Raw genomic sequence first — 26,591 nt, 5'->3', positions numbered from 1 at the left:
TTCCACTCCCACACACCCTCCGGCAGCATCCAGCAAACAAACCGGATCCCGGCGTGTTTCACACACTGGCGAATGCACTAGAAGTCCAGCCTGCCTTTACATTCTCCGGGGGGATGTGTACAATCTCCACAAGTTAACACTGCTGCCCTCCTAATGTTGACAAGGCCAAAGGCTTTCTAGTGACCTCAGTGTTCTTACCAGGTCATGAGAACCAAATGCTCCTGCAACCGGAAAATCAAGGAAGGAACAGTTCTTCCCTGTGTTTGTTTTCAAACCCACGTGCCTACACCACACCAGGCTGTTTGTCCTTGGTTCACAGTTACTGGGGCCAACAGTGCCAGCAACAGGACGCCAAACAAGGCTTGCTTGGAATAACACCCCCTCCTCCCACCACCTGCCCACCGCTGCCTATCTGCAAAGGCTTCACACCCTAGAAAACGGACTCAGAGCTTCTACCCAGAGTTCGCTGCCTCGCTTCCAGCCCCACGCTGAGCCCCCGGCAGCTAAGCGACACAAGGTGTACAGCCCTCTCTTCCCCTTTTTCCTTGCCCCGCCCCTCCCCGTGTGTTTTTATGAACATCCAAAGGGAAGATAATTAAAACCTGCAAGAAAACCGGCTGGCAGCGAAAAAGAAAATCTTGGTGACTTGGGGACGACGCCACATGTTTATGGGTGAGTCTTGTAAGTAACAGGGCTATAAAACAGAGGTTCTTATAAATACGTGCCACATTCTTCAAAGCTCTATATAAACGACGTTCTTTTTAAACAGGGAAGGGGAGCTACTGGCATACTCATGTTCCTTCCTCATCAATTCATTTCCAGCAAGGGGAAAAGAATCATAATTGTACAGTTTCCTAGGAGCATGGTAGTTAGTGGAGCCGAGGCTCTGTAAGTGACACGTGCATGGGCGTGAGCACACATGCACGTGTGCTCCGAAGCAGGAACACAGAAACGAGGACCAGGCACATGAGTGTCTGTGTTTAGCGTGGCAGAGCAGAACAAAGGGGCAGGAGGGCAGGCATTGTGTCACCTCTGATTGGGTTTTCTGGCTATTAAGCCCTTGCACTTGAACGCCAAAGACAGAAGTTGTGCCTTCCTCTCCCAAGCTGGGTGAGCCAATGGAATCCCCTTTCATTTTTCGCCTGCTTTGCTGACTGTAAAGAGAAACAGGACCGCCCGCCTCTCTGCATGTGACACAGGCTTGAGGCACACAGATTCCAGAGTGGCCTTCCCCAGGAGCCAGCTGTGTGCAGGTAACTGCAGCCTGCCCTTAGCCTTGCTGTTAATAAGAGTAATTGGCACGCCACTGAGGGGCTGCTGGGGCGCTCTGATTTGCTCTGCACGGGGGTCTCCCCATACCATATGTGCAGGCAGCGGTGATAGAAATATTTTCCATATGAGCTCTCCTCGCACATGCTTAAGTGCTCCAGGCTGAGTTAGGCCGGCCCATTTGTCATTTACTCTGCACAGTAAAAAAATCGACAGGGAAGTTGCAAACCCCGGCTACAACTAGAGGGCAATGGTCTGCTTTCAGCTTTCCAGCATCACAAACCCATTCAGTTCCTCCATCTCCCATTCAAGCCCTCCACCGACCCCCATCCCACTCTGCCCCCCTTTAGCCCAGGCCCACAGAGTATCTGCAGAGCAGAGGACACGGGTAACTAATAGGCTAAAAGCCTGAAACAAATGACCCGTTGCTGCACGCCTCTGAGCCACATGTCTATTTTGAACGCACGGCGAGCCCCGCTGCCTGGCTTTGGGAGTGCTCTTGCTTCCACTCACAGAGGAGGGAAAAGCTGCTTTTTCTTGACTGCTCCATCCTGACAGTGCTAACAAAAGGGAAAGCTGTGATGTGGCCCCTGGCCTTTTTAGGAGATAGACTTTTCACTTGGCTTTTCGAGAGGAAGATGGATTCCGGAAAGAGACTGTCCTTCCATTCATTGCTTGCACATCAGTCTTTGAGATCTTTCATCAGAATAAAGAGTAAAAGGAGCAAATGAGGCAAATGGTTGCAGCCTTATTTGCAGGTGCGGGTGGATACCCCTACGTGCTTCCTGCTCCAGGCCACATGGTCCCCCCTTCCAATCTCTTTGCTCCATCAAGACCTGGCTGCCAAAACATCTATGATGTTCAGAAATGTATCCAGCAAACATGAGCTAAACCCATAAGAATAAATCATCCTCGCCTCCTTGCCTTAGTAGCTCTGGGCATATTCTAGCCCTGTCATGTATCACTAGCCCACTGCAAACCTATGATCCAAAGTTAAACACAGATTTTTTTCCAGGCACATCAAAGCAAAAAGGAGGAAAATGTGATGCAAAAGCAGTAAAGAAAAGCATTTCCTTTAGCATGCATATCCTCTCTCCAACACTGGAGAAAAATTCTCAAAAGGTAACAGTCCCTATCGGAATCTGACATGCACATTTTTTTTTCCTGCAGCGGCAGAAAGAGAAATGTGCACGCTCCAGGCATCTGTCACCGAGGCCATGCCAATCGCCCAGGGTGGGAACGGTTTAGACAACCTCAGAATGAGATTTTAGAAATGACAGGATTCTTCAAGAAGAAGTCTTTCTGTAAGAAAAGGCAAAGCAAGCCTGAAAGCGCAATATAAAGCATTACTCTTTGCACACCATAAAAACCCCATTTCCTGATCCCTCTTGGTAGATAGAAAAGGAAATATAGTGCTGACAAAAATACAACTTCTGACAAGATATTTTATTTGGCTTACCTCTCCCCCAGGTCTTGCTAACACTGTTGTTTGAACGTGGAGCAATGTTAATATCAGGTAGCTGACAAACATTATTACCCAAAGTTAGAACTACCCTAGAGGAGAACTCCGTCTGCCAAGTGCTAACAGCTAGCAGATGCACTTGTGTCTCGGGATTCCAGCCCTGGAGTTCCGCTAGGCACCGCGCTGCTTCCCTCTGCTCTCCCTCACTGTACTACCCGGAGCTCCGAGCTCAGCCTCTGCTCTGGAGAAAACTGGTAAGCTGATCTCTTCATGTAATAACTTCTCCCGGCTGGGGGAGGGGACAGGAGCCAGCTGGGAGCTGGGGGGCTGCCTTGAACAGAAAGCAGAAAGGGGAGGGACAGAAATCAATGTGGAGTTCTGCATCTGGTCTCATTCATGCGAAGGGATCCAAGGTAAGCGCTCCGCATGCAGGGGGAAAAGCTCCGCTTCATCAGGAGTAGTGAGTTGCAGTAGGATGAGCTCCGGGCTGGGAGCTGGGAGCTGGGAGACCCTGCGCCTTCCTAGTCCAGGATCTGCCACTGACAAGCTGTCCGCCTGGGTACGCTGGGTACGCTGCCAGAATTGGGCCTCAGTTGGTCTTCTCGTGGGTATGGTCAAGGGCCGGGTGGATGACCTCTGTGTTCCCTTTCAGTTCTGACTTGAAGGCTGTAGCAATCTGGGCAGTCAAAGGCTGCGTTACCAAGGACAGCCACAAAGGGGAAAGAAGTCACAAGGATGCTGTGTGTTTATGCACCAGCCACGAGGGCATGAATGGATGGGGACCGAAGAAGCCACTCTTGGCCCCCACTTGCTGCCTCCCTGGGTCACTGTGCCTAATCAAGAGCTTGATGAATTCTTGCAGATGATGTAAAAATAAATGATAAGCTGGGAGCAAGTGAAGCACAGGGGCTAGACGGCGCTGGCACAGTGCACTGAAAAGCAGGATGATTTTTAAGAAATATTTCTGGGTAGAATCAGTTGACCACCAACGTGGGGCTTGGGGACACAGGGAACACGGGAGCTTGCTGGAGAGTGGGTCCAACTGACGTCTACAGTCCACTTGAGATGCACCCTAAGTGGCCACCTCTTATTATGAAATAGCAGAGCCCATTGTCTAAAATAGGTGGAGAATCCATCAAGTATTAGATTCTGCTTAGGATGGGCTCAAGAAAGCATTCTGAGGCATGACACAGTGGAATGGCCTGGGCCCTGGACCCAGGGAGATGTCGGTTCAAAGGTCTACCACTAACTCCCCGTGGGTTTGCGGGAGAGTATTGAACTCCAGTGGGCCCTAGTTGCCCAGCCTGTGAAACGGGGAAAAGTCATCTGATGGTTTTGATGACCATCAAGGAGGTCACCAAGGCACAAAACTTGGCATAGTTCCAGACACACAGTAAGTGCCGAAGATACCAGCTTTTTCTCTGATCTGAAATTAATATCGACACTCCGTCCCAGCAAGGAAATTAATCAATACTTGAAAAGCACCCGACTGTGGGGCATTTTTCTTGCCTTAGTCAGGAAACTTTAAACCAACTGCCATTTGGAACCATCTCAAAATGTCTATTATCACCAGTCACATGACAATTTACTAGTGGATTGTTTTTTGCGGGGGTAGTGTTGGGTGAAGGAACTTAGAATCCCTTTTTCCAAGGCTAGAAGAGAGAGCAAGTACGTTGGAGATAATGTCTCCAGTGAGAGAAAGGAGGGACGGAGTTTCTTCTCTTCCCCATCCTCCTCTTCTGCCTCCTTCCTGTTCATTATTATTATTATTATTACTGGTTAAGCTTGGGTCTGCCAGGCTAGCTGGCTGGAAATGCAGAGTCATGCATTCAACAACCCACCCCCACCCCCACGCCCCGCGGGAGATGCAGACATTGTCTAAGAAAGTCAAGGTTCTGGAAAGACTGGGCGGGGGCTCTTGTCTGGTCCAGGGTTTGGGAAACCTTCTGTAAAGGGTCCGAAAGTAAATATTTTGGGCCTTACAGAGCATATGGTTTCTGTGGCAATTATTCAATCCTGTCCTGGTTGAACACAAGCAGCTAGAGACAAAATATACACTAAAGGGTGGGGCTGTGTTCCAAAAAAAACTTGGTTTATGGAAAGAGGCAGCAGGCCAGATTTGGCCCTAGTTTGCCAGCCCCTGGTATGGACAACTTCCCAATTGTCCCTCAACCCACTGCAGTCTGACTTTTGACCTCTGCTCTACAACAAGGGCTCTGGAAATGTCTCCGATGACCCCTGTGTCATAAAATGCAGAGGCTAATTCGTAAGGTTTACCTTATTTGACCTCTTTGCAGTATTAATCACGTCCTCAATTTTTTAATATTATGGTAAAACACGCACGCCCTAAAATGTTACCACTTTCAACATTTTTGACGTGCACAATTCAGGGGCATTCAGTCCATTCACGGTGTTGTGCAACGCATCACCATCCCCCATTTCTAGTACTTTTTCATTGTCTCAAGCAGAAACTGCATCCATTAAGCAAGAACTCGCTGAGTCTCCCTCCCTTCAAGGTGATCTCTATGCGACTTTCTCTCTTGATGAATTTACCTTCTTTAGGTTCCTCATCGAATAGTAATCATACAATAGCTATCCTTTGGTGTCTGACTTATTCCACTTAGCGTGACATTTTCAAGGTTCATCTGTGTTGTAGCATGCATCAGTGCTTCTTTTTTTTTTTTAAGATTTTATTTATTTATTTGACAGACAAAGATCACAAGTAGGCAGAGAGGCAGGTGGAGAAGGGGGGAGGAGCAGGCTCCCCGCCAAGCAGGAAGCCCGATGTGGGACTCGATCCCAGGACCCCAAGACCATGACCTGAGCCAAAGGCAGAGGTTTTAATCACTGAGCCACCCAGGCACCCCTCAGTGCTTCTTTCTTTTTAAGGCTGAGTAATATTCCATCGTAGGTCTATACCACATTTTGTTTATCCATTCGTTTGTTGATGGACACATGGGGTGTTTCTTCCATCCTCTGGCTCTTGTGAATGATGTTGCTCTGAACAGGAGTGTGCAAGTCCCTGGTTGAGTCCCTGTCTTCTGTTCTTTGGGGCATATACCAAGGAGGGGAGTTGCTGTATCATATGATAATTCTACATTTGACTTTTTGAGGAACACCCAACCATTTCCCACAGTGGCCATTATCAGGTTATATTTCCACTGGCAATGCATGAAGGTTCCAATTTCTCCATATCCTCTCTAATGCTTTTGTTTTCCACTTTTTTTTTTTGTAACAGCCATCTTCAGGGCTATGAAGTTCATGTGCTCCCTTCGGAACCACTCTCTTCCCTTAGCTTCCAGACCACCAAGCTCCTATTTTCCTTTGCCTCCAAATAGCCAACATTCTTTGGACACCAAGAGCCCAGCATTATTCTAGGAACTGTCCATAGAGTGTGTCACATAACCCTGACAACAGCCTTATTAGATTAAATAGCTTGTTCTGTATCACACAACAGGTTGGTGGCAGAGCCAGAATTCTGGCCCTGGCAGCCTGCTTCTAGGACCTGGCTCTCAACGACTACATTGCACTGTTACCACTTTCTCTGGACACGCTCCAGTCCCCTTGCTACTGCCTGTGTCTATCCCTTAAATGGTTGTGTTCTACACCCTCTCTTCTCTATCCCCTCTCCCTGGCTCATGTCACCCTCTCACTGGTCCCAACCACTCTTTATATGCACAGCGGTCTACAGCCAGCTCTCCCCACTGACCCGCCAGCTGCTGTATCCAGTTCCCTAATGCATACTTGGATCTTTCAAATGTACCCCAAATTCAACAGTTCCAAGACTGAACTGCTTCCCTGACCCGTGTTCTTCCTGGTATCTCCATCTCAGTGAATGACATCATTACCCATCTCATTCCCAGAGGTTGAAAACTGGGTGTTATCTTGAGCCCCCCTACTGTCTCACTTGCTTGTCTAAACCATCACCGAGTCTGATTGAGTCTTCTTCTAGAGATCTCTGCATCCTTCCCATGGCCTCAGACTCCTGCCCCTGCTCCCATCCAGGCCTTTACCATCTGTTGTTGACTTTCTATATAGCCTGACCTTGTAAGCTCTTGCTCTGGTCTTTCTCCTTCTAGCCTTCTTCACCACTACAACCACTGGCATTCTTCTAAAATGTGAATCTTATCAAGTCACTCCTCTGATTCTTTTTTGACTTTTTATTTTGAAATAATTTTAAATTTATAGAGTAGTTGCAAAGATGGCACAGAGTCATGGTATATCTTCCCCCAGCTCCTTGTAACGTTAACGTCTTAGACAGCGATGATCTGTACCTTTATGCAGACTAGGACGTTAACACTGGCCCCAAATTAACTAACATAAGGGTAACAAATGTCCTTTTTCTGTTCCAGGACCCAGTCCAGGACCCCATGCTGCACTGAGTAATAGATGAGTCTCCTTAGCCTCTTCTGATAGGTGACAGTTTTCCTCTCTTGACACTTGACATGACCCATGACCTTGACACTTCTGAAGAGTCCTGGTCAGGAATTCTATGCAATGTCCCTCAGTTTGATTTTTACCTAGTGTTTTGTCATGATTAGACTAAAGTTACAGGGTTTGGAGAAGAATACCGTAGAAGTGAAGTATCCTTCCCATCACATTGTCAGGGGTACCCTCTGTAAACATGGCATTCTGGTGACGTTAACCTTGATCGCTTGGTTAAGGTGACGTCTGCCAAGTTTGCTCACTGTAGTTATTATTTTTCCTTTCTATACCCTATTCATTAGAAGTGAGTCAGTAAATCCAGTGGAATTAAGCCCCAATTCCTGGAGGGGGGGCATCAAAGCCCGTTTGGACAGATGTTAAAACCATCAAAATAATTAATACATATTTTGGGAGGTATACTTTGAGGCTATGCAAATATCCCATTTCTCAAAGTGTCGCCCACCAATTTAAATATTCATCAGTAGCTCTTGCCTGTAGCAATTATTATTGTACTGTTTTAAATGGTGATTTTCTGCTTCCCACATGCTTTCTACCCATCTATTAATCAGAATTCATCAGAAGGGAAGATCTGTTCCTTCTCCCACCTTTATTAACTCAATCATTTACTTATTCTTCCCTGCTTCTTAAAATATTTTGATGGCTCAAGGAAGAAGTCCAAGCTCCTTAATATGGCACTTGGAGGCTATTTGTAATCTGGTCTCTTCCTGCCCTTCTAGCTTCCTCCCCCTCTCTTCTGTTCACACACTCCACTCTCCAAACATCCCAACATCCAAGAAGTTATCCTCAAATACCATGTGTCCTTGTGCTCTGGGCCTTCCTGCCTCATGCCGGTCCCCTCCTCTAGAATGTCCTTCCCCATCCTCACTGGGTTAGCTCCATCACTCTCTGCCTCTTTGAAAACTCAGCTCGCATTGTTTATAAGCACCAAATACTGGAGACCCCCTAAATGTTAAGCAGGAAAGACGAAATGAGTAATTTGTGACATCCATAATGTGGGATACTCTACAGCATGTAGGGGTGCCTAGGTGGCTCAGTGGGTTAAAGCCTCTGCCTTCAGCTCAGGTCATGATCCCAGGGTCCTGGGATCGAGCCCTGCATCAGGCTCTCTGCTCAGCAGGGAGCCTGCTTCCTCCCCCTTTCTCTCTGCCTGCCTCTCTGCCTACCTGTGATCTCTGTCAAATAAATAATAAAATCTAAAAAATAAATAAATAAATAAAAACTCTACAGCATGTAAATTAGATAAATGAAAGAAAGAAAAAAAATGAGCTTGCTTCCTATGTAATGATATGAAACATCTCCAAGATCTGTTATTCAGTGAGAAAAGTAGGATGAACAATTATTGCCCACTATTTGCACACTCATGTCACGATTACTCCTATACCTATCATCTACCTGTGGAAGAACACCCTAGAAACCGGCCAAAATGGGCTGCCTCCACGAAGTCAGCAGCTTCAGGGCAGAAATGGGAGGGCAACTGATTATTGTATAGTCACTTGGTCACTTGTGGACACTGAGCCTTTGAAATGGGGTTGTTCCACATTGTGATGCGTTATATGTAAGGTACACTTTGTACCTGTTCAAAGACTTGGTACAAGGAAAAAAAAAGAATGTAAAGCATCTCATTAATAGTTTTTATACTGATTAGATGATGAAATGATAATCATATATATGTATATGTATATATATACATATATATAGGGTTAAATAAAATAAAGGGTTAAAATTAATTTTCCTTGTTTTACTTCTAAAAATGTGGCTACTAGGAAGATTTTCCTCTTTTATTTTTTAAAGATTTTACTTATTCATCTGAGAAAGAGAGTGAGCACGAGCAGGGTAAGGGGCCAAGGGAGAAGGAGGTTCTCTGCTGAGCAGGGAGCCTGATGCAGGGCTCAACCCCAGGACTCTGGGATCATGACCTGAGACAAAGGCAGAGGCTTAACCCACTGAGCCACCCAAGTGCCCCTACTAGGAAGATTTTAAATAACATCCTATCTTCTGTTGGATAGCCCTTCTATAGCCTTTTGATACTCACTGAATTGTCAAACATGTGAATCAACTCCTATTCCAAAAATAAATAAAAGTGAAGTAACAGTAATAATGACAGTTAATGATATAAATAAATAAATGCACAAACCCTCCCCCCCCCCAGTGATCTGCTCACATGTCACCTTTTCTGAAAGTTGCGACTTGCTAGGCTCCCTGCCAAGCTCAGGGCAGTGCCCCTGGCCTGTGTCCTCGGGCATCTTCTGATGACCTTCAACACTATATCTGTCCCACTCTACTGTTCATTGTTACCTAACATATCTGCCTTCCTCAACAGAGAGCAAGGCCTTGATGACAGGAGATGTGTCTTTTTGTGTTGCCAAGACTCTGCACATGGCCAGCCTTTTCAGTGTCTGCTGACTAGAGAATGGACGCAGGGGACGGTCCAGTGGGAAACTGTCATAGCTTGTGACAGGCGGTCTTCTGATGGTGTGCCTTAGAAACCACGAAGGGGAAAATGAAAAGGAGAAGTTCTCAGAAGGTATAGCCCTTACAGAAACAATTTCCAACCGAACTTTTGGGTGACCCAGATAGGGAGAATATGAGTGAGCGGAGGACATGGGTGTATCAGAAAACTGGGAAATAAAGGTTTTCCTAAAGCCACACATTTCACGTAAAATGTAATCACACACGTCGCCTTAATCATGACAAACAAAGAATAAACCCACAGCCGACAGCACCTCTCAGGCTATTTTATTTCCCTTAAAAACTGTCTGTCCTTTTATGAAGGAGGAAGTGAGATGTAGCCCTCCCCGCAGAGGCACATACTGTATGGTTAAGCTGTTAAAATTATGTTTATTTCCTTAAAGATGCTTACATTGTGCGGAATGGGTCGGAAAAGCCTCTGTCGCGAACTTGCCTATGGGTCTGGGAGCAGAAGCAGGTGTTAGTAATTAGCTCTCCCTTTGTGTGGACCCAGGAGCCATTACATAGCCAAGGGAGTGGGAAATGAGCAAAGGAAAGAAACGTTCTCGGTCCCACTGCCCTTGAACACAAGGAGAGTCACGAGAGCCTAAAGCAAAGGGAGTCACCGCTTCCTTCCCTTTCTCTGGTGTCTGCCTGACAGGGCCACAGCCTGGCGGCATGGACACCTGTCATCAACAGGGCAGCGGTGCACGTAGGCTGAGCACCTCTCTGGGTGGCTGAAAGGGCGGCTGTGTTCCCTGGGTCACCTTTGAAGTGTGCCAAGCCCTCCAAAGACTCTGTCAGGTAGGTATGCGCCCAGAGCACTCAGGGCAGGCTCACCTCATGTCTGCCAGCACGCTGGGGAGCTGACTCAGAGAAGCCATCAGGCCATTCTCAGGTTGACCATAGTCTGTATTTTATGCCTTCGTTCCATGGCAGAGGTTCTCACATCATGGTCCCTGGATTGACATCACCAGGGAACTTGTCAGAAATGAAAATTCCGGGGTGCCTGGGTGGCTCAGGTGGTGACATGTCTGCTTTGGCTCAGGTCATGATCTCAGAGTCCTTAGATGTAGCCCCGTGTCGGGCTCCTCACTCAGTGGGGTGTCTGCTTCTCCCTCGCCATCTGCCCCTCCCTCTGCTTGTGCTCTGTCTCTCTCAAATAAATAAATAAAATCTTAAAAAACAAACAAACATAAATACTTACTGAATCGGTGGCATCTGGGGGCCCATGGATCCGTGTTGTAACAAGCCCCACGGAGTCCCACTAAAGCTTGAGACCTGCTCCAATACGTGGTTCTGTCTAGCAACCCTTAATTCAAGTTGTAGAACTTAAAAATATTATTTTATAAAAACATGTTTTATTAGCAAATGTGACTATTAGATATTAAAACTCAGTCTAGAACTGTAATAGTTGAAACAGTGGCAAATACTAGCAGGGTCGGAAAGATGGATTATTTCTAGAACTGAACATGGAAAGGATTTAATACGCAGCCAAGGAGTCATTTCAAGTCAGCAAGGAAAGGGTGACAACGGTTCAGAATACTGCTAACCACTTGGCAGTAAGTAAAATTATTTTCCTGCTGTACAGCATATGACAAAAATAAATGGCAAGTAGATTCAGGATTTTAATACAAACAATAGAAGAATCAATCAATATAAGAAAATAGGTCAACATTTCTATATTCTTGGAGCTGGGAAGGATTTTTCAGCAAGTCTCTAACAAAGGCAGAAATCATAAAAGGAAGGATTTATACAAATTTTTATGATTCTATTCATTTAAAATACCATAAGCAAAATTAAAAGTCAAATACACAGTAGGAAATGTATTGATCCTGTTTATTGGCTTAGATATGATCAGCAAAAGCAGAGTCCATTTCCGTCCTCACAGGCCTTACTGGTAGGTGCAGGAAGCCAACATTAATGAGACCCCCAAAGTAAATACGAAATTGCAACGTGGAAAGCGCTTAAGAGGAAAGATGTGTGAGGAGCTAGAGGCCTAGCCTCATTAGTGGAAAAATGGGAAAAATGGAAAGGGTGGAAAAGTCTCAAAAAACCCTATTCCATTTTTTGAAGAAAATCAAACCCATGATAAAACCACTTGCATTAGCAGCCAATGGCTTTTCTGAGGACCTGAGAGGAAGCAGGTGCGTGCGGATGGAGAGGGTGAGCACCCCATTGCATTAGGCTCAAGGCCAAGAGGGGGTTGCGACAGAGTTTTGTCCTTTTCCTACTGAGAATCTATTTGAAGGACACAGGTGGCCCTTATGTGATTAGATTTGCATTTTGAAAGGCCACTCTGTAATGGAGAAAGGGTGGAGAGAGGCATGACTGGAAACTGGAACACCAGGTAAGAGAAGAAGGCTGTGGGCCGTATGAAAAGGGAGAAGACCAGGATGGTGGAGAGAGGTGAATGGTTTCAATGATAATTTACAGCACAGATAATGGAAAGGGGTTTTATGTATTTAAAAAAACCCATATATCAGATAAAGACTATTTTAATAGTGAAAGGTTGGAAGCAATGTAAATACATTATGGTATCTTCAAAAAGTGAAATCTTATCCAGTCATTTAAAATGATCATGTCCTTGGGGCGCCTGGGTGGCTCAGTGGGTTGGGCTGCTGCCTTCGGCTCAGGTCATGATCTCAGGGTCCTGGGATCGAGCCCCGCATCAGGCTCTCCACTCAGCAAGGAGCCTGCTTCCTCCTCTCTCTCTGCCTGCCTCTCTGCCTGCTTGTGATCTCTGTCTGTCAAATAAATAAGTAAAATTAAAAAAAAAAGATTTATAAAATGATCATGTCCTATACTGGTGGCTATGGGCAACTTTTTTTTTTTTTTGTAAGATTTTATTTATTTATTTGACAGACAGAGATCACAAGCAGGCAGAGAGGCAGGCAGAGAGAGAGGAAGGGAAGCAGGCTCCCTGCTGAGCAGAGAGCCCGATGTGGGGCTCAATCCCAGGACTCTGGGATCATGACCTGAGATGAAGGTAGAGGCTTCAACCCACTGAGCCACCCAGGCGCCCCATATGGGCAACTTTTGATGTTATATTGTTTTAAGAGAAAAATAGGTCACATATATGGGAGGATATTCTTTTCAGCAAATGGTGCTGGGATAACTGGATATCCATGTGCAAGAGACTGAAGGTGGACCCTCACCTAACACCACGCAGAAAAATTAATTCAGAACAGATCACAGGTTGTGGCAGGCAGGGTAATGAGAATCTGACATTACATGGCAAAGGGAAGTTAAGAGAGCAGATGGAATTAAGGTGGCTCATCAGATGGTTTTGAAAGAGGGGGCTTATCTTAGGATATCCAGGTGGGCCCAACGTAACCCCAGGGGTCCTGAAATATGGAAGAGTGAGACTGAAGAGGAAGTGGGAGTGATTCGATGTGAGAACTCAGCATGCCATTGTTGGCCTTGAAGATGAAAGGGAGTCGTGAGCCAAAAGAGGTGGGCAGCCTCTAGAAAATGGAAGAGGCAAGAAGGCAGGGATTCTGCCCTACAGACCCCACAAGGAATGCAGTCTTGCCGACACTTTGATTTCAGCCTGGTAAAACTCACTTCAGACTTCTGACGTCCAGAGCTGTAAGAAAATCAATCTGTGTTGGGTTATTGACCCAAATGTGGGAGCTAAAGCTATAAAACCCTTAGAAGAAAATACCAGAGTAACTTCATGACCTTGGGTCATGATGGTTTCTTAGGTATGACACCAAAAGCACAAGTGTCAAAGGGAAAAACACAGGACTTCATGAAAATCAAAGACTTCTGGGGTGTTAGGTGGCTCAGTTGGTTAAGTGTCTGCCTTCGGCTCAGGTCAGATCCTAGGGTCCTGGGATCAAGACCCACATCAGGCTCCCTGCTGAGGGGAGCAGCTCCCTTCCCCCCCTCTCCTGCCCTTCCCCCGCTCATACTCTCTCTCTCTTTCTCAAATAAATAAAATCTTTTAAAAAACTGAAGACTTCTGTGCTGCTAGTGATCTCACCAAGAAAATGAAAAGACAATCCACAAAGTGGGAGAAAATATTCACAAATCATACATCTGATAAGGAACTTGTATCCAGAATATATAAAAAATATTCTTACAACGTAATAATAAAAAGATAATCCAATTAAAAGTAAGCAAAGGACTTGACTAGACATTTCTCGGAAGAAGATAACACAAATGGCCAATAAGCACATGAAAAGACGCTCAACATCATTAGTCCTTAGGGAAATGACAAGACCACAATAAAACCACTTCATACCCCCTAGTAAAAAAATATAGGTAATAAAAAATGTTGGTGAGAATATGCAGAACTTGGAACCCCCACGCACTACCGGTGATAACGTAAAATGGTGCAGCCACTGTGGCCCACAGCCGGGCATCAGCAACACAGAATTGAATGCAGAGTTAGCGTAATACCCAGAGATTTTGGTCCAATGTGTGTATCTAAGAGAAATGAATACAGAGGCCCACACAAAAACTTGAACATGGATGCTCATGGCAGCAATATTCATAATAGCCCCAAAGTGGAAACAACTCAAGTGCCCATCACAGGACAAGAGGATAAATAAAAAGTGGTACACCCATACAATGGAACGTAACTGGACAAAAAAGAGAAACGATGGTCCTTGAAAATATTATGCTAAGTGAAAGAAGAGAGTCACAAAAGACCACTTATGTAAAACTACTTATTATCCATGTAAATGAAATGTCCAGGAGAGGCAAATTTATAGGCACAGAAAGTAGCCTGGTAGTTTCCTAGGTCCAACACATGTGATGAGGGATGGGGAAGGCCAGCGAGTGGGTACAGGATTTTTTTTTAGGGGGATGAAAATCTCTGAAAATTGGATTGTGGCAATGGTTGCACAACTCTGAATATACTAAAATATGGCAGTGTACACTTTTAATGGGTGAGTGGTATACGAGAATTATTTCCTAATAAAGCTGTTATTTTTAATTTTTTTTTAATTTTATTTTTTTAAGATTTTTATTTATTTATTTGACAGACAGAGATCACAAGTAGGCAGAGAGGCAGGCAGAGAGAGAAAGAGGAGGAAGCAGGCTCCCTGCCGAGCAGAGAGCCCGATGCGGGGCTCGATCCCAGGACACTGGGATTATGACCTGAGATGAAGGCAGAGGCTTTAACCCACTGAGCCACCCAGGTGCCCCTGGTTTTTGTTGTTGTTGTTGTTGTTGTTTTAAAAAGTAGGCCAGGACGCCTGGGTGGCTCAGTCCGTTAAGCATCTGATTCTTGGTTTCGGCTCAGGTTGTGATCTCAGGGTCGTGAGATCAAGCCCTGTGTCAGGCTCCATGCTCAGTGTGGAGTCTGCTGGTCCCTCTCCCTCGTTCCTCCTCATGCTCTTTCACTCTCTCAAATAAATAACTATAATCTTTAAAAATAAATAAATAAATAAAAAGTAGGCCATTACTCAGCCATAAAAAAGAATGAAATCTGCCAATTGCAATGACGTGGAGGGGACCAGAGGATATTATGCTAAGCGAAATGAGTCAGTCAGAGAAAGACAAATACCATATGATTTCACTCACATGTGGAATGTAAGAAAACAAATGAACACAGGGGAAGGGAAGGGAAGGGAAGGGAAAAATAAAGTAAGATGAAAACAGAAAGGGAGGCAAACCATAAAAGACTCTTAACTCTAGAACACAAATCAAGGGTTACTCGAGGGGAGCTGGGTGTGGGGGTGGGGTAACTCGGTGACAGGCATCAAGGAGGGCACTTGTCGTAATGAACGCTGGGTGTTTCATGCAACTGGTGAATCACTAAATTCTACCCCCAAAACTAATAATATACTATATTCTAACTCACTTGAATGAAAAAAAAGAAAAAGTAGGCCATTATATGGTACCCTTAATATAATTCTATTTTGAGTAAGCAGAAAGGGTGATTTATCACATTCTTGTTCTTAAAAATTTAGTTATGCTTAAGAAAATTTAGCTATTCTTTTTCTACAATGAGCAGTCGAAAAGTAAAATTGAGAAAAACAAAATTATTTTCCTTCGGAAGAAACGGTGTCTATGACCAGTGGGAAAGCTCATGCAGCGTCAGCTCCCCAATGAAGATATACAGATCCACTGCGAAAACGGAATGTGAACAACCACTGAACATCGGCGATAACCAAAGAATTACAAAAAACAAATAACCTGATACCAGGTTCACACGATGCCCTGAAATAACTTCAGTGAATGCAAACAACCATCACGGGCAGGAGTGCGGGAAGCAGGCAGTCTGACCCAGGGCGAGTGAGAAGGAAAACCAGAACAGGTGCTCTGGGCTCCTCCAGCTTTGATGTGCACACAAGTCACTTGGCCGCCTCCGTGAAGAGCCACCCAAGTAACTTTCTACCCTGAGCCTCCTTTCATCCCCCTTTTCTTGATCTTCTCCTCTCTTCCCTCTCTCCCTCCTCCCAGCATAGAAGCTGCACTGGCAGGAAGAGCGGCAACGCCCTACCACGGCTGGGGGTTGTGACTTCTGTTAACCTCAGCTTGCTGGAACCAGCAGTGATCTTGGCATTGACTCTAGTGGGTCCCCAAGCTCTCAAACAGCCGTTCTGATAGCTAGTAATCTGCTCTGCCAGCGCATTCCAGGCTTGCAGACAGCGCTGGTTCAGTTTTTAGCAATAATTTCTACCAGGGGTGTTTTATTTTCTTCTCCCCAGAGATTAAAAAAAAAAAAAGATTTGAAGATAACGTGAAGGTGTAGCCGGTAAGACGTGGCAAGAAGTCAATACAAATTGTAAAAGCAGATACCGCAGCTCAGAGCTTGGCCCTGTGGCTCCAACTGATGTCGAGGTGAGCAGTCTAGGATACTTTACAAGTCTCCAAGGGTGAAAATTCATGCTCCTAAGCATAATTCCAAAGCAAAATCCAATAAACCAAATCATAAGAAAGAGGTCAAGGTTTCAATAGTTATTGGGTGTATTATTTAATATTTATTGTGCCAGGCATTAGGCTGGGAGGTAGACATGATCCCCATTTAATCCTCAGCTCCTGTGGATTATGTATCCCCTGATTTTATGATTGACGGAGCTGAAGACTGAGAAAAGTAAAACTATTTTCAGTATACTTTAAGAAAACACAGATGTATGTAGGATGCTTCTGAAAAATTTGGGTGGGTTGTTTTTTGTTTTTTTTTTTAGATTTTATTTATTTATTTGAGAGAAAGAGCAAGCACACAAGTAGGCAGACGGACAGAGGAAGAGGAAGAAGTGGACTCCCCACTGAGCAGAGAGCCCGAAGAGGGACTCAATCCCAGGACCCTGGGATCATAACCTGAGCTGAAGGCAGACGCTTAACCAACTGAGCCACTCAGGTGTCCCCAAAATTTTAGTTTTCTAATTTCAGAACTTCTAATAATCCCAAGAAACATAATTATGTTCATTTCTTCTGTCTTTACTGAGTTCCCCCTTCCCAGCCCAGCACCTGGTGTCAGGAGTGGTTAATCTAATTTAAAATGGAATAAATGTAATTAATCACTAACCTTGGCTTTCAGCTGAAACTGTTAGGCAAAAAAAAAAAAAAACCAAATAGATTCCACGCTGACAAAGAACTTTGTTCCATATTTCTTACAATCAATATACACAGTCTGTTTTGAATGGGTAGACCATGTAGTTAGTTTTTAATCAATTAGGAAATTTGTTTCCCCCCAGAAAGAAAATATAAAATGGTGCTGTCATGTTCAGAAGAATGTCAAGTGCCATCATAAAGTAAAGTTTTAAAAATTTACTTCTTGGGTCATCAAGATTATTATTAGTTCTCTCTTGCGTCAGGAAGATTGTTAGTAATACTGTTTTAACAGATTAACCTGGAGGTTCTAATGGCTTCATACCCAGAGAGTTTCTTTCTTGTTTGGGTCAAGTCCAGATGGTGGAGCAGGGGGCACTCTGCTCCACACAGGCACTTAGGGACCCAGACTGTCAGAGGGCCTGACCACTCCAGCACATGGTGTTCAGGGTCACCCTGGACACTGACATCCGTCCAGCAGATGGGGAGGGGAGAGAGTGGAGGATTGCCAGGCCTGGCCACCTTCCACTGGCCACATTCAGCTGCAAGAAGGCAGGGAAATATGAGACAGCTGTGAGCCTGGGCAAAATGAGTCATTGGTTTGGCAACGAACGGAACAGTCTACCATAGCAGTCAGCATCTTCTGAAGGGGAGAGTTCATCCCCGTTACTGGTGTTATGTAAAGTGTGATACAGGTTTCTAGTAAGGTGACTCTGGATAGCCCAGACTTCCTCCCCGCTATCTAGGAGGCTGAGTATCTGCTTCCTATCCAGGTCCGCCCCCTGACCCTGCTTCATCTAAGACCAGCCAAGACATCTGACAAATATGCTGAAGAAGCAGGTCTCATACTCCCATCAGTTGACGCACAGATACTCCAGTTCCAGAAACAGAAGCTGAGGCCCAGGCAGAGAGCTCTTGCTCATATTATGGGGTAAAGTGATGCAAGGAAATGAATAGTTACCAAGCGGCTACTCAAGCTGGCGCTGGACAGACATTATCTTATTTAATTTTAATAACCACAGAGGAATGAATTTTATTTCTGTTTTCCACGATGGGAAGGCTGAGGCTCACGGAACAGGCTCCTCTCCCAAGGCTATGGCAATAAAAGAAGTGGACCCCATCTAGGTCCTGTCTCGGTCTGTGTACTTTCCAACATGCTTCCGCGGAGCCAGGAGCTCGCAATGGGGAGGAAGCCCCTCACGACGCCCTCCATGGAAGCTCCCACGTCCTTCGGGGCCACCACTCTCAGCGTCCAGGAGCCCCGTGTACCGCAAAAATACCCACAACATATGGGGCCAGGGAACGTGCCTCTAATCCTTACCGCCAACCCCGACAAGGTGGAAGGGTGAGGGCTGTTTCCAAGGTAGCTGTCCTCCACTTTCAACTTTGGTGGCTTCCACTTTGCAAAGTTGGGGACTAACCAGAAAGCAGGAGATGCTGGCCGTTCCTCAGTCTTACTGAAAGCAGTTTTCCCAGGCTCACGCGTGGCAGGTATCAGGCAAAATTTAACAATATAAATACAAACACGGGTCGGAAGCAACAGAATCGGAGTAATCTTGGTGAAGAGACTTACCCACAGAAGTTGAAGAAAATCCGAAAGAAGAATCAGAAACGTGAACTAAAGTGCCCGTGCGTGTGTGAGTGCGTCCCGGAGCCTAACTGATGTTCCTGGGACAACATCAGCGGTTTGTAACCTTTTTTGTGTGTGTCCACAGCACACTTCCAAATTCTCAAATGTTTGGCTCCACATTTGAATGGCCTCAGAGGCAAACACGGATTATGAAAACCAAGGCTTCAGGAAGCTCCAAAGGCTTCCCACAATTGTCACATGATTCACTCTCGCTGCCACCCGTTTGAGAAAAATTGTTCACTACCCTGAAGCACCTGCTTTTTTTTTTTCCCCCAACTAGTCCCAAGAAGTGTTTGCATATCTCAAGAAATGGCTGTTTTCCTTAAGGGCTAACTTGATGGGACGCCTGCCCCTTGCTCGTAGCACACAAAAGTGTGGCTCATTCCCTGCCATGTCCAACAGACACTGTAAGAGAATCTATTTGAGGCTGAAGCAAAAATGTCTTTTGCATCCAGAACAACATTTGGCATAAACTTAGGTACTGTGGCTCTGCACCCACCCATCGTGGGCTTTGGGGACTCACATTGGCTAATTGGAAATGTGTCCACTGGGGCTCCTGGGTGGCTCAGTGGTTTAAAGGCTCTGCCTTCAGCTCAGGTCATGATCCCAGGGTCCTGGGATTGAGCCCCGCATTGGGCTCTCTGCTTAGCAGGGACCCTGCTTCCTCCTCTCTCTCTCTCTCTGCCTGCCTCTCTGCCCACTTGTGATCTCTGTCAAATGAATAAACAAAATCTTAAAAAAAAAAAATAAAGGAAATGTGTCCACTATAAGTCATGAGATTTGGGACGCCTGGGTGGCTCAGTGGGTTAAGACTCTGCCTTCAGCTCAGGTCATGATCTCAGGGTCCTGGAACTGAGCCCACATTGGGCTCTCTGCTCAGCAGAGGCTTGCTTCCCTCCCTCTCTACCTGCTGCTCTGACTACTTGTGATCTCTGTCAAATAAATAAACAAAATCTTAAAAAAAAAAAAAAAAGTCATGAGATTTGCCCAAGTGGGATCCTAAACTCCCTTTTACGCACACAGCCCTTCACCTAGCCCGTAAGCACACCAAGGGAGACTCAATGTCATGTTTCAAGTGCAGCCCAATGAAACAGTCTCTTTCAGGAGGAAAAGCAAACAAACAAACAACAACCCACCAAACCCAGCTTTAAAAAAGAATCTCTAACTAGACCTAAGAACTGTGCCATAAAACTGCCAAGAATCATGGCATTTCTGTACTCGGTCAGCCTTTCAGGGACGGTCTCCTAACGAGAAAGAAGGAACTTGAAAATATTCTGCCTGTGCCAGTGATGTGTGATTTAAGAGAGGAAATACTTAGGGGCTTAAGAGACCTTTGCAGGGAGCCGGGAAGCTGGCTGCAAGTTTGAAGACATTTGCATTCCCTGGAATCCAGGCTCATTTATCTCTGGGAACTACCAGGATGTGGAGTCCATAAACTGTGATTTTAGAAGGTCCCTAAGTGAGCAATGAATCAGAACCAAATGAAACTCAACGCAAGTGGGTAGCAATTTATCGTGGCTTTGTCCCCAGTATGTGAGGGAAAATTCAGACATCTGCAATGACGTGGTGATGGGTCAGTGAAAACACTTTACCATTTGATAATGAATCCAGGAGCAGAATGTGGCTGAACGGGGTTGGCTCTCCTTTCCTTCCCTCAATCCATTGAGCCCTGCTTCTTGGGTATCTGCTGTGCGGCCGGTGCTAGAAGCTCATGCAGTCCCCTCCTCTGGGGGGTCTCCAAGGCTCAAGGGGCTGGGGAGGGCACTGAGTCTGTAGTTAAGGATGTTAAGGCAGAGTTGCAGAGTATCAGATCTCCTCACCAGTGCCCACCGAGGACCATGGTTTTCTCATGCACTTACGCAGCCAGAGAGATTTCTCTGCTTCTCAAAAAATCCCCACTGCTTCTGACTTTCCAGCATGATTTAGGACACAGACTTCTGTGTCTGGGTCCCGTTTCCTCAGAGTTGGAATGTTCTGTCCATGGACTGTGATAATGGTCCATTTTTTTCTAACTCATTGCTTGGGAAAACATCCCACTAATACCTAAAAACTTTGCATGAAGTTCGTTGTAAATCTTTTTAATTGACTCTCGACCTCGTAGTCTGAATAAACTTCTCCATGGGCACGGTTCAACCACCATCTCTCCCAACAGCTCTGAGCCCAGGCCCAACCTCGTCTGGTTCTGTATCCTACCGCTTTCTGCATATTTCCATGTCCAAGTCTTACCAACATTTGTAATCCAAAACATCTATAATTAAATTCATGATCTGGTGGTCATGAATGTCAGTGTTAATATTAGACTGCTTGAAGTCAAATTCTGGTTGTACCACACACTAGGCGCGTGCCCTTGGGCAAATCACTCAATCTCCATGAGCCTCATATTCTCCTTCTATAAAAAATCTGATCACTGATGGTACCTATCCCTTAGGGTTAGCCTGAGAGTTAAATGAGATCTTCAGTGTAAACATGGTGTCTGATACATACTGAGAGCTCATTGCAAAATGGATGTCTAGATTTCTGTCATTGGTGCCAAACATTCTCTACCTGAGATGGGGAATGCTAAAGATTGGAGGGCCTAGTGGTGGGATTTCTGCAAAGGGGAGGTTGGGGTTGGTTCTCCCAGATATAAGGAAAGAAGGGCCCGCAGCTCATCCCCACCCTTCTCCTGTGCTCACAGCAGACACCACTAGGCATTCATACCACTCTTCCTAGCGTCCTTCTCCTGGCCACGTGAGAGTCGCTATCCCTTGGATCAGAGCTGGCAGGATGGTTGAAACTTACATGCCACATGGCCTCGGAAATGAAAGCTTCTCCTGTCTAGAAGCTACCCGTGAAAGAAGGACTCAAACTACAGGACAGTCCCACAGACAATTCAAGTCAAAGAGGGTTGTGTAAGGCTTCTGGTGGCTTCTGGCAACTGCCACCAGTCCCTGTGGCCATCCTTGCTGCTGGCGGGGATATTGGAAAACAGACACGGCCCCTGACAGATCACCTGACTCAAGTTTTCTTCACTCCACCCTCCTGGTCCTCCCTTACATTTTCTTTTCTCCCTCATCCTTTTCTCAGAGGGTGGGGAGTCTCAGAGCAATACTCTCCAGAGGTGTGTGGATCATGGGTCCTTCAGGATAATCTAGGTAGAAGAGGTCCATAGTCGAGTAAGTTTGGGAAAGGCTGTTCCCCAGAAACCTGCCTTTAGGGCTGTGCCATATACATGAGCGTGCTGAAGGCTTAGAGAAATCCTGCAGAAGAGAAGCCTGTTTGACCCAGTATGATGCAGTGTTTCCCAAACGTCGTCTGTCTATAGGACCACCCAACCCCCAGATACCTGTAGATATTCCAAGATTCAGTATTCTACAGCACACATTTCCGGGAAATGGGTTTTAGAGTCACACTTAAAATGTCTCTTTCTCTCATTCTCACACCAGTTAGTGACCCAGTCCTAGTGAATTTCACCAAATGCCTCCCGATTCCACCTCCTTCTCTTCACTCCCACAGCCTCTACCCTGATCTAACTGCTCACTTCCTCAGTCCTGACTAAGGCCCAAGGAGCCAGTGAGCTCCATATCCCTGCCCTACCCTTGCCATCCCTCTGCCCCGTCAAACTACCTTTGCAATACACCCATGTCATTGTCATGGACTGAACAGTGGTTCCCCCAAACGATACCTCTATGGGGATTCAGAATCCCCAGCACCTGTGAATGGGAGTGCTGGGGTTCAGGACACACTACTTCAAAAAATGGCAACCTGGCATGTTGAAGATTTTAAGTTAAAGGAACTGGAGACCAGGCAGGTGTAGGAAGGACTCTCTGGTTGTCTCCTGAAATAGGTTATAAGACCCTCAAGTGAGAGGTGCCCTCCCTATACCCAGAGGAGAGGGGCACTTTTATCCCCAAGATGAAGGAACACCCACAGCAGTCTGAGTAAATAGACCTTGCTAAGTTTCCCCCAGTTTCTCACTCTTAGGCCCCTCTGCCCTGTCTGAGTTTGCCATGACTCTCCACTCTTCATCAAATCTGGTATAAAGACTCTCGGGTTGAACTGTTTCTTTGGGTCTTCATTTCCTTAAAGGCTTCCATGTCACATAAAACTTGAAGCAAATAAATACACATGCTTTCCTCTCGTTACTCTGTCTCTGCTCATATGTCATGGGTCCCAGCTGAGAATTTAGAAGGGTAAAAGGAAAAGACATCTTTCCCTCTTACTACAGGACTTCACTTGGACAAAGGAACTTGGCAGATGTCATTAAGAATCACAAGATGAGATCATTTGGGGTTATCTGTGTGGGCCCTAAATACAAGGACAAGTGTCCTTTTAAAGGACAGAGAAGGGAGACACAGGGAGAAGAGGGGAGGCCAGGTGCACATGGAGGCAGAGATGGTGGTGATATAGTTACAGCCCAAGGAACATCCAGGGCCACCAGAAGCTGCAAAAGGCAAAGACTGTTTCTCCTTACAAGCCTCTGGGAGGGGGTACAGCCCTGCTGCCACCTTGATTTGGGATGTCTGGTCTTCAGAACTATGAAAGAATAAATTTCTGTTGTTTGTAGTATTTCATACAGTCATAGGAAATGGATAAAATCATCATGACACCTTTCTAGTCCTCTCCAGAAATGAAGCAACATGACCCAGTGCAGATTTCCCTTCAAGGGCTGACTGTTCTATTCCCATCACAGGCCAAAGAACAAGCGTGGCCGTCCTGGTGGTACATCCCTGTGTGAAGGCGTAGTGCAAGGGAGGCTTCTAGAAGGTTGGCTGCCCTTGCTTCAGGTTCTAGGCTGGAGTCTGATTAAGTTGCTGGCTCAGAGGTTTCCAACTTTGGAGTTTTCTAGATCCTTCTTTTTACCTCCCAGATTTACTCCCACCATTCCTGTTCCTTCACTGAATAGCCTTTGAAGATAGACGTCCATAAACCCTGCCAATGAGAATCTTTGGTCCCACTTAAAGACATGAAGGTGATAAATCACACATTCCAGGTACAGAAAGTAAATGAAGATTCTGGGTTTGCTTGTTGCCTTTGCTTGTATTTCTCTTTCCCACATTTGTTTATTCATTCATTCATTCAGCCAATATTTATTGAGCACATACTAAGTGACAACCACTATACCCACTACTGGTTATGTTTAAGCATAAAATTCTAAATATATCTTTCAATCAATGAGCAACATTTTCTGCTTTCCCATACACTCTGCCTGAAATTACATGTTCCTTTTATTAAAGCATATGTCTTGGATTTCCTTCACCCTGACTCCTAACCCCATCTTCCAAAAGAACGACCTTTTACGTGTGGCGTCTCCAAGCCTTGGAGTGGAGAGAAAGCCCAGAGGACAGTTTTGCATTCGCTTCTACCAAGACTTTACAGTACAACTTGTTGGCTAATCTAAATAAATACCAGCTGTCTATAATAAATAATAATAAAGAAATAGGGGTACGTGGCTGGTTGGGTCATTAAGCATCTACTTTCGGCTCAGGTCACAATGCCAGGGTCCTGGGATCAAGCCTGACATCGGGCTCCGTGGTCAGCAGGGAGTCTGCTTCTCCCTCTCCCACTCCCCCTGCTTGTGTTCCTTCTCTCTCTCTCTCTCTCTCTCTCTCTGTCAAATAAATAAATAAATAAATAAATCTTTAAAAAATACCAGTAACTTTAGGGAGGTGTAAAGACTTAGACAAAATGTACATCTAACACAAAGGATTTCATTTTGGTTGGGGGAAAAATGCACTCACGTAGAAATGGAGGGTCCAAGGCCTGCCTCTGCCATTTTCCACTTGGGTGGTCCCTGCAGGCGCCATCACTCCATCCTCAAGAGTGGGTAGGCCTCGGTGATCAGCAAAGCGGAAGCCCATGTCAAGTGTAGGACTACATTATGTTAACAGTGTGTCAGTGACGAGGGTCTGAAAGTTACATGAATGTGTTCAAGGCTTGAGGCACCAACTCTCAAGGAATTTGTCACACAAGGAGATACAGACTTGCTCTCCACACAGGTGGCTCCAGCTGCCACTTACCGATTTCCGGAATAACTCCTTCAAACAAGGAGTAAGCCCTTAAGAACAAGGATCTCATTTTGCCTGTTTTTTGAGGTTTGGAGTCTGGAATACACGTAATAACGTTTGCAAAATAAGTGGACAAAGAGCCACTGCTAATGATCTTTCTCTTCAAGGAACTCAAAGGAACATTTGGTGAGAACAAAATGTGATCCACCAGATGAATCAAAAGAAAACAAACTGACTGACAGGTTAATGAACTCTTTGGGAATATAAATGAAGGACCGAGAGGGACGGACATTGCCATTCTCCTTACTCCTGGCCACGTGGCAGACCCATTCGTGGCCCTTCCACCGGTCCTGCCAGTCTAGGTATTTTCAGGTTGAAGCAACACACACATATGAGTAAAAAGTGACTGTGCCAAGCTCACTGAGCCTAAGAAAACAGATATCAGATTATCCACCCATGTTTTTGGGTAGGAATAGATGAATGTCTAAGAAAATATATTTTTAAGAATGATAATATGAATTCAATTAAATACGATGCCTAAAGAATCCTATTTCATTATTTAAACCATTTCCTTTTAAAAACACCTTGCATATTTATTTTCTTTTAAACATCACAGGAAACTAAAATACCTTACCAAAAACTATCCATAATTCCACCACTTTCCTTTTGTGGTTTTTTTTTTTTTTTTAGATTTTTATTTATTTATTTGACAGAGAGAGAGATCAGAAGTAGGCAGAGAGGCAGGTGGGGGTGGGGGGAAGCAGGCTCCCTGCTGAGCAGAGAGCCCGACATGGGGCTTGATCCCAGGACCCTGAGATCATGACCTGAGCCAAAGGCAGAGGCTCAACCCACTGAGCCACCCAGGCACCCCAACCACTTTCCTTGTTTAGGGAAGTGTGGAGGCTGGGGAATTAGGTAGCTTTTTAGGTGTTCACTGAGTGGAATTAACGGGGATGGGGAGTATTATTTGAATCGTGACACTGTTAGATTTAATAGAGAACAAGTGAGTAGAGCAATGAGTTCTTTCTCTCTATTCACATCAACTTCCCCTTTCCCACCTGCATTTCCCCCAAGTTCATCCCTTCAGGGCGCCCTCTGATCCTGACAGTTGGTCCACCGACATTTCAAGATCAGTGCGGTCATGGAAGAACTGTGCTGACATTTCAAGATCAGTGTGGTCATGGAAGAACTGTGCTGTTCACCTGTGGGATCTCTGCTCCACCTCTGTGTTGCTTTCCTCTCTCATTCGTCTGGGGTTTACAAAGACTTCTTGGGAAACAATTGCCCCAACCTGGCGCCCGTATGTTCCTCACCTACAGCAGAGAGATTGAGGATTGACCTCAAGTACCAGGTTGCCGGGGCTCAGATCTCAGGTCCACCACTCACCATGGCCTTGAGCAAGTCATATAACCCCCCTCCAGAGCTCAGTTAGCCCATCTGAAAAGGGGGAGCGAGAAGAGCAGCTCTGTCATGATGGTTGTGTTTACGGAAGGAAAAATATGTATCAAGGGCTCACTGTATAACCTGAGTGGTAGTAAGTGCTTCATTAACCTTAGTCAGTGATTATTACCTCCAAATGAGAGTCTCAGTAAAATATCCCAGGAATGTGGAAGTATGAGCCTTCTCCCCCACCCAAGAGCAGAGGGATTAAAGAGGTCAAGACGCTCTCTTGTTTAGAGGACACTGCTCTGCCCCCACAAGGTTGCCTAAGAAAGCAATCCCAGGGGGGAGGCCCTGGCTCAGCCTGTGGCTCCCCTCCACGCACAGGAAGCCATGGGAAAGAGCCACTGCCAGGGTCCGGAGGCTTCCAGTGTGTGCTGATCGGGAACCTTCTTCTAGG

The 26,591-nt window shown here is 45.6% G+C and overlaps 1 protein-coding gene and 1 long non-coding RNA gene across 4 annotated transcripts in view; one reads left to right on the top strand and one right to left on the bottom strand.

Annotated features, from left to right (window-relative positions):
- The window catches only part of THSD4 (thrombospondin type 1 domain containing 4), a 582,110-nt gene that overhangs the window by 195,946 nt on the left and 359,573 nt on the right, over positions 1-26,591 (bottom strand). Inside the window, exon 1 of one of the 2 annotated variants that reach the window (XM_047736181.1) lies at positions 2,729-2,937. The exons of the other annotated variant lie outside the window; for it this stretch is intronic. Coding sequence (XP_047592137.1) covers positions 2,729-2,800 — 72 coding nt within the window. The 5' untranslated portion in view covers positions 2,801-2,937. Of the gene's footprint in view, positions 1-2,728; positions 2,938-26,591 lie in introns of those variants that run through there. 2 annotated transcript variants of the gene reach the window in all.
- The window catches only part of LOC125104011 (uncharacterized), a 30,707-nt gene continuing 6,956 nt past the window's right edge, over positions 2,841-26,591 (top strand). Inside the window, exon 1 of one of the 2 annotated variants that reach the window (XR_007128563.1) lies at positions 2,841-2,985. This is a non-coding gene — a long non-coding RNA (uncharacterized LOC125104011). The remainder of the gene's footprint in view (positions 2,986-26,591) is intronic. The other variant, XR_007128562.1, reaches the window with a different exon arrangement.

The sequence above is a fragment of the Lutra lutra genome, chromosome 7 (genome assembly GCF_902655055.1).
Source record: "Lutra lutra chromosome 7, mLutLut1.2, whole genome shotgun sequence".
NCBI classification, from domain to species: domain Eukaryota; kingdom Metazoa; phylum Chordata; class Mammalia; order Carnivora; family Mustelidae; genus Lutra; species Lutra lutra.
This window is presented reverse-complemented; position numbering and strand designations above follow the sequence as displayed.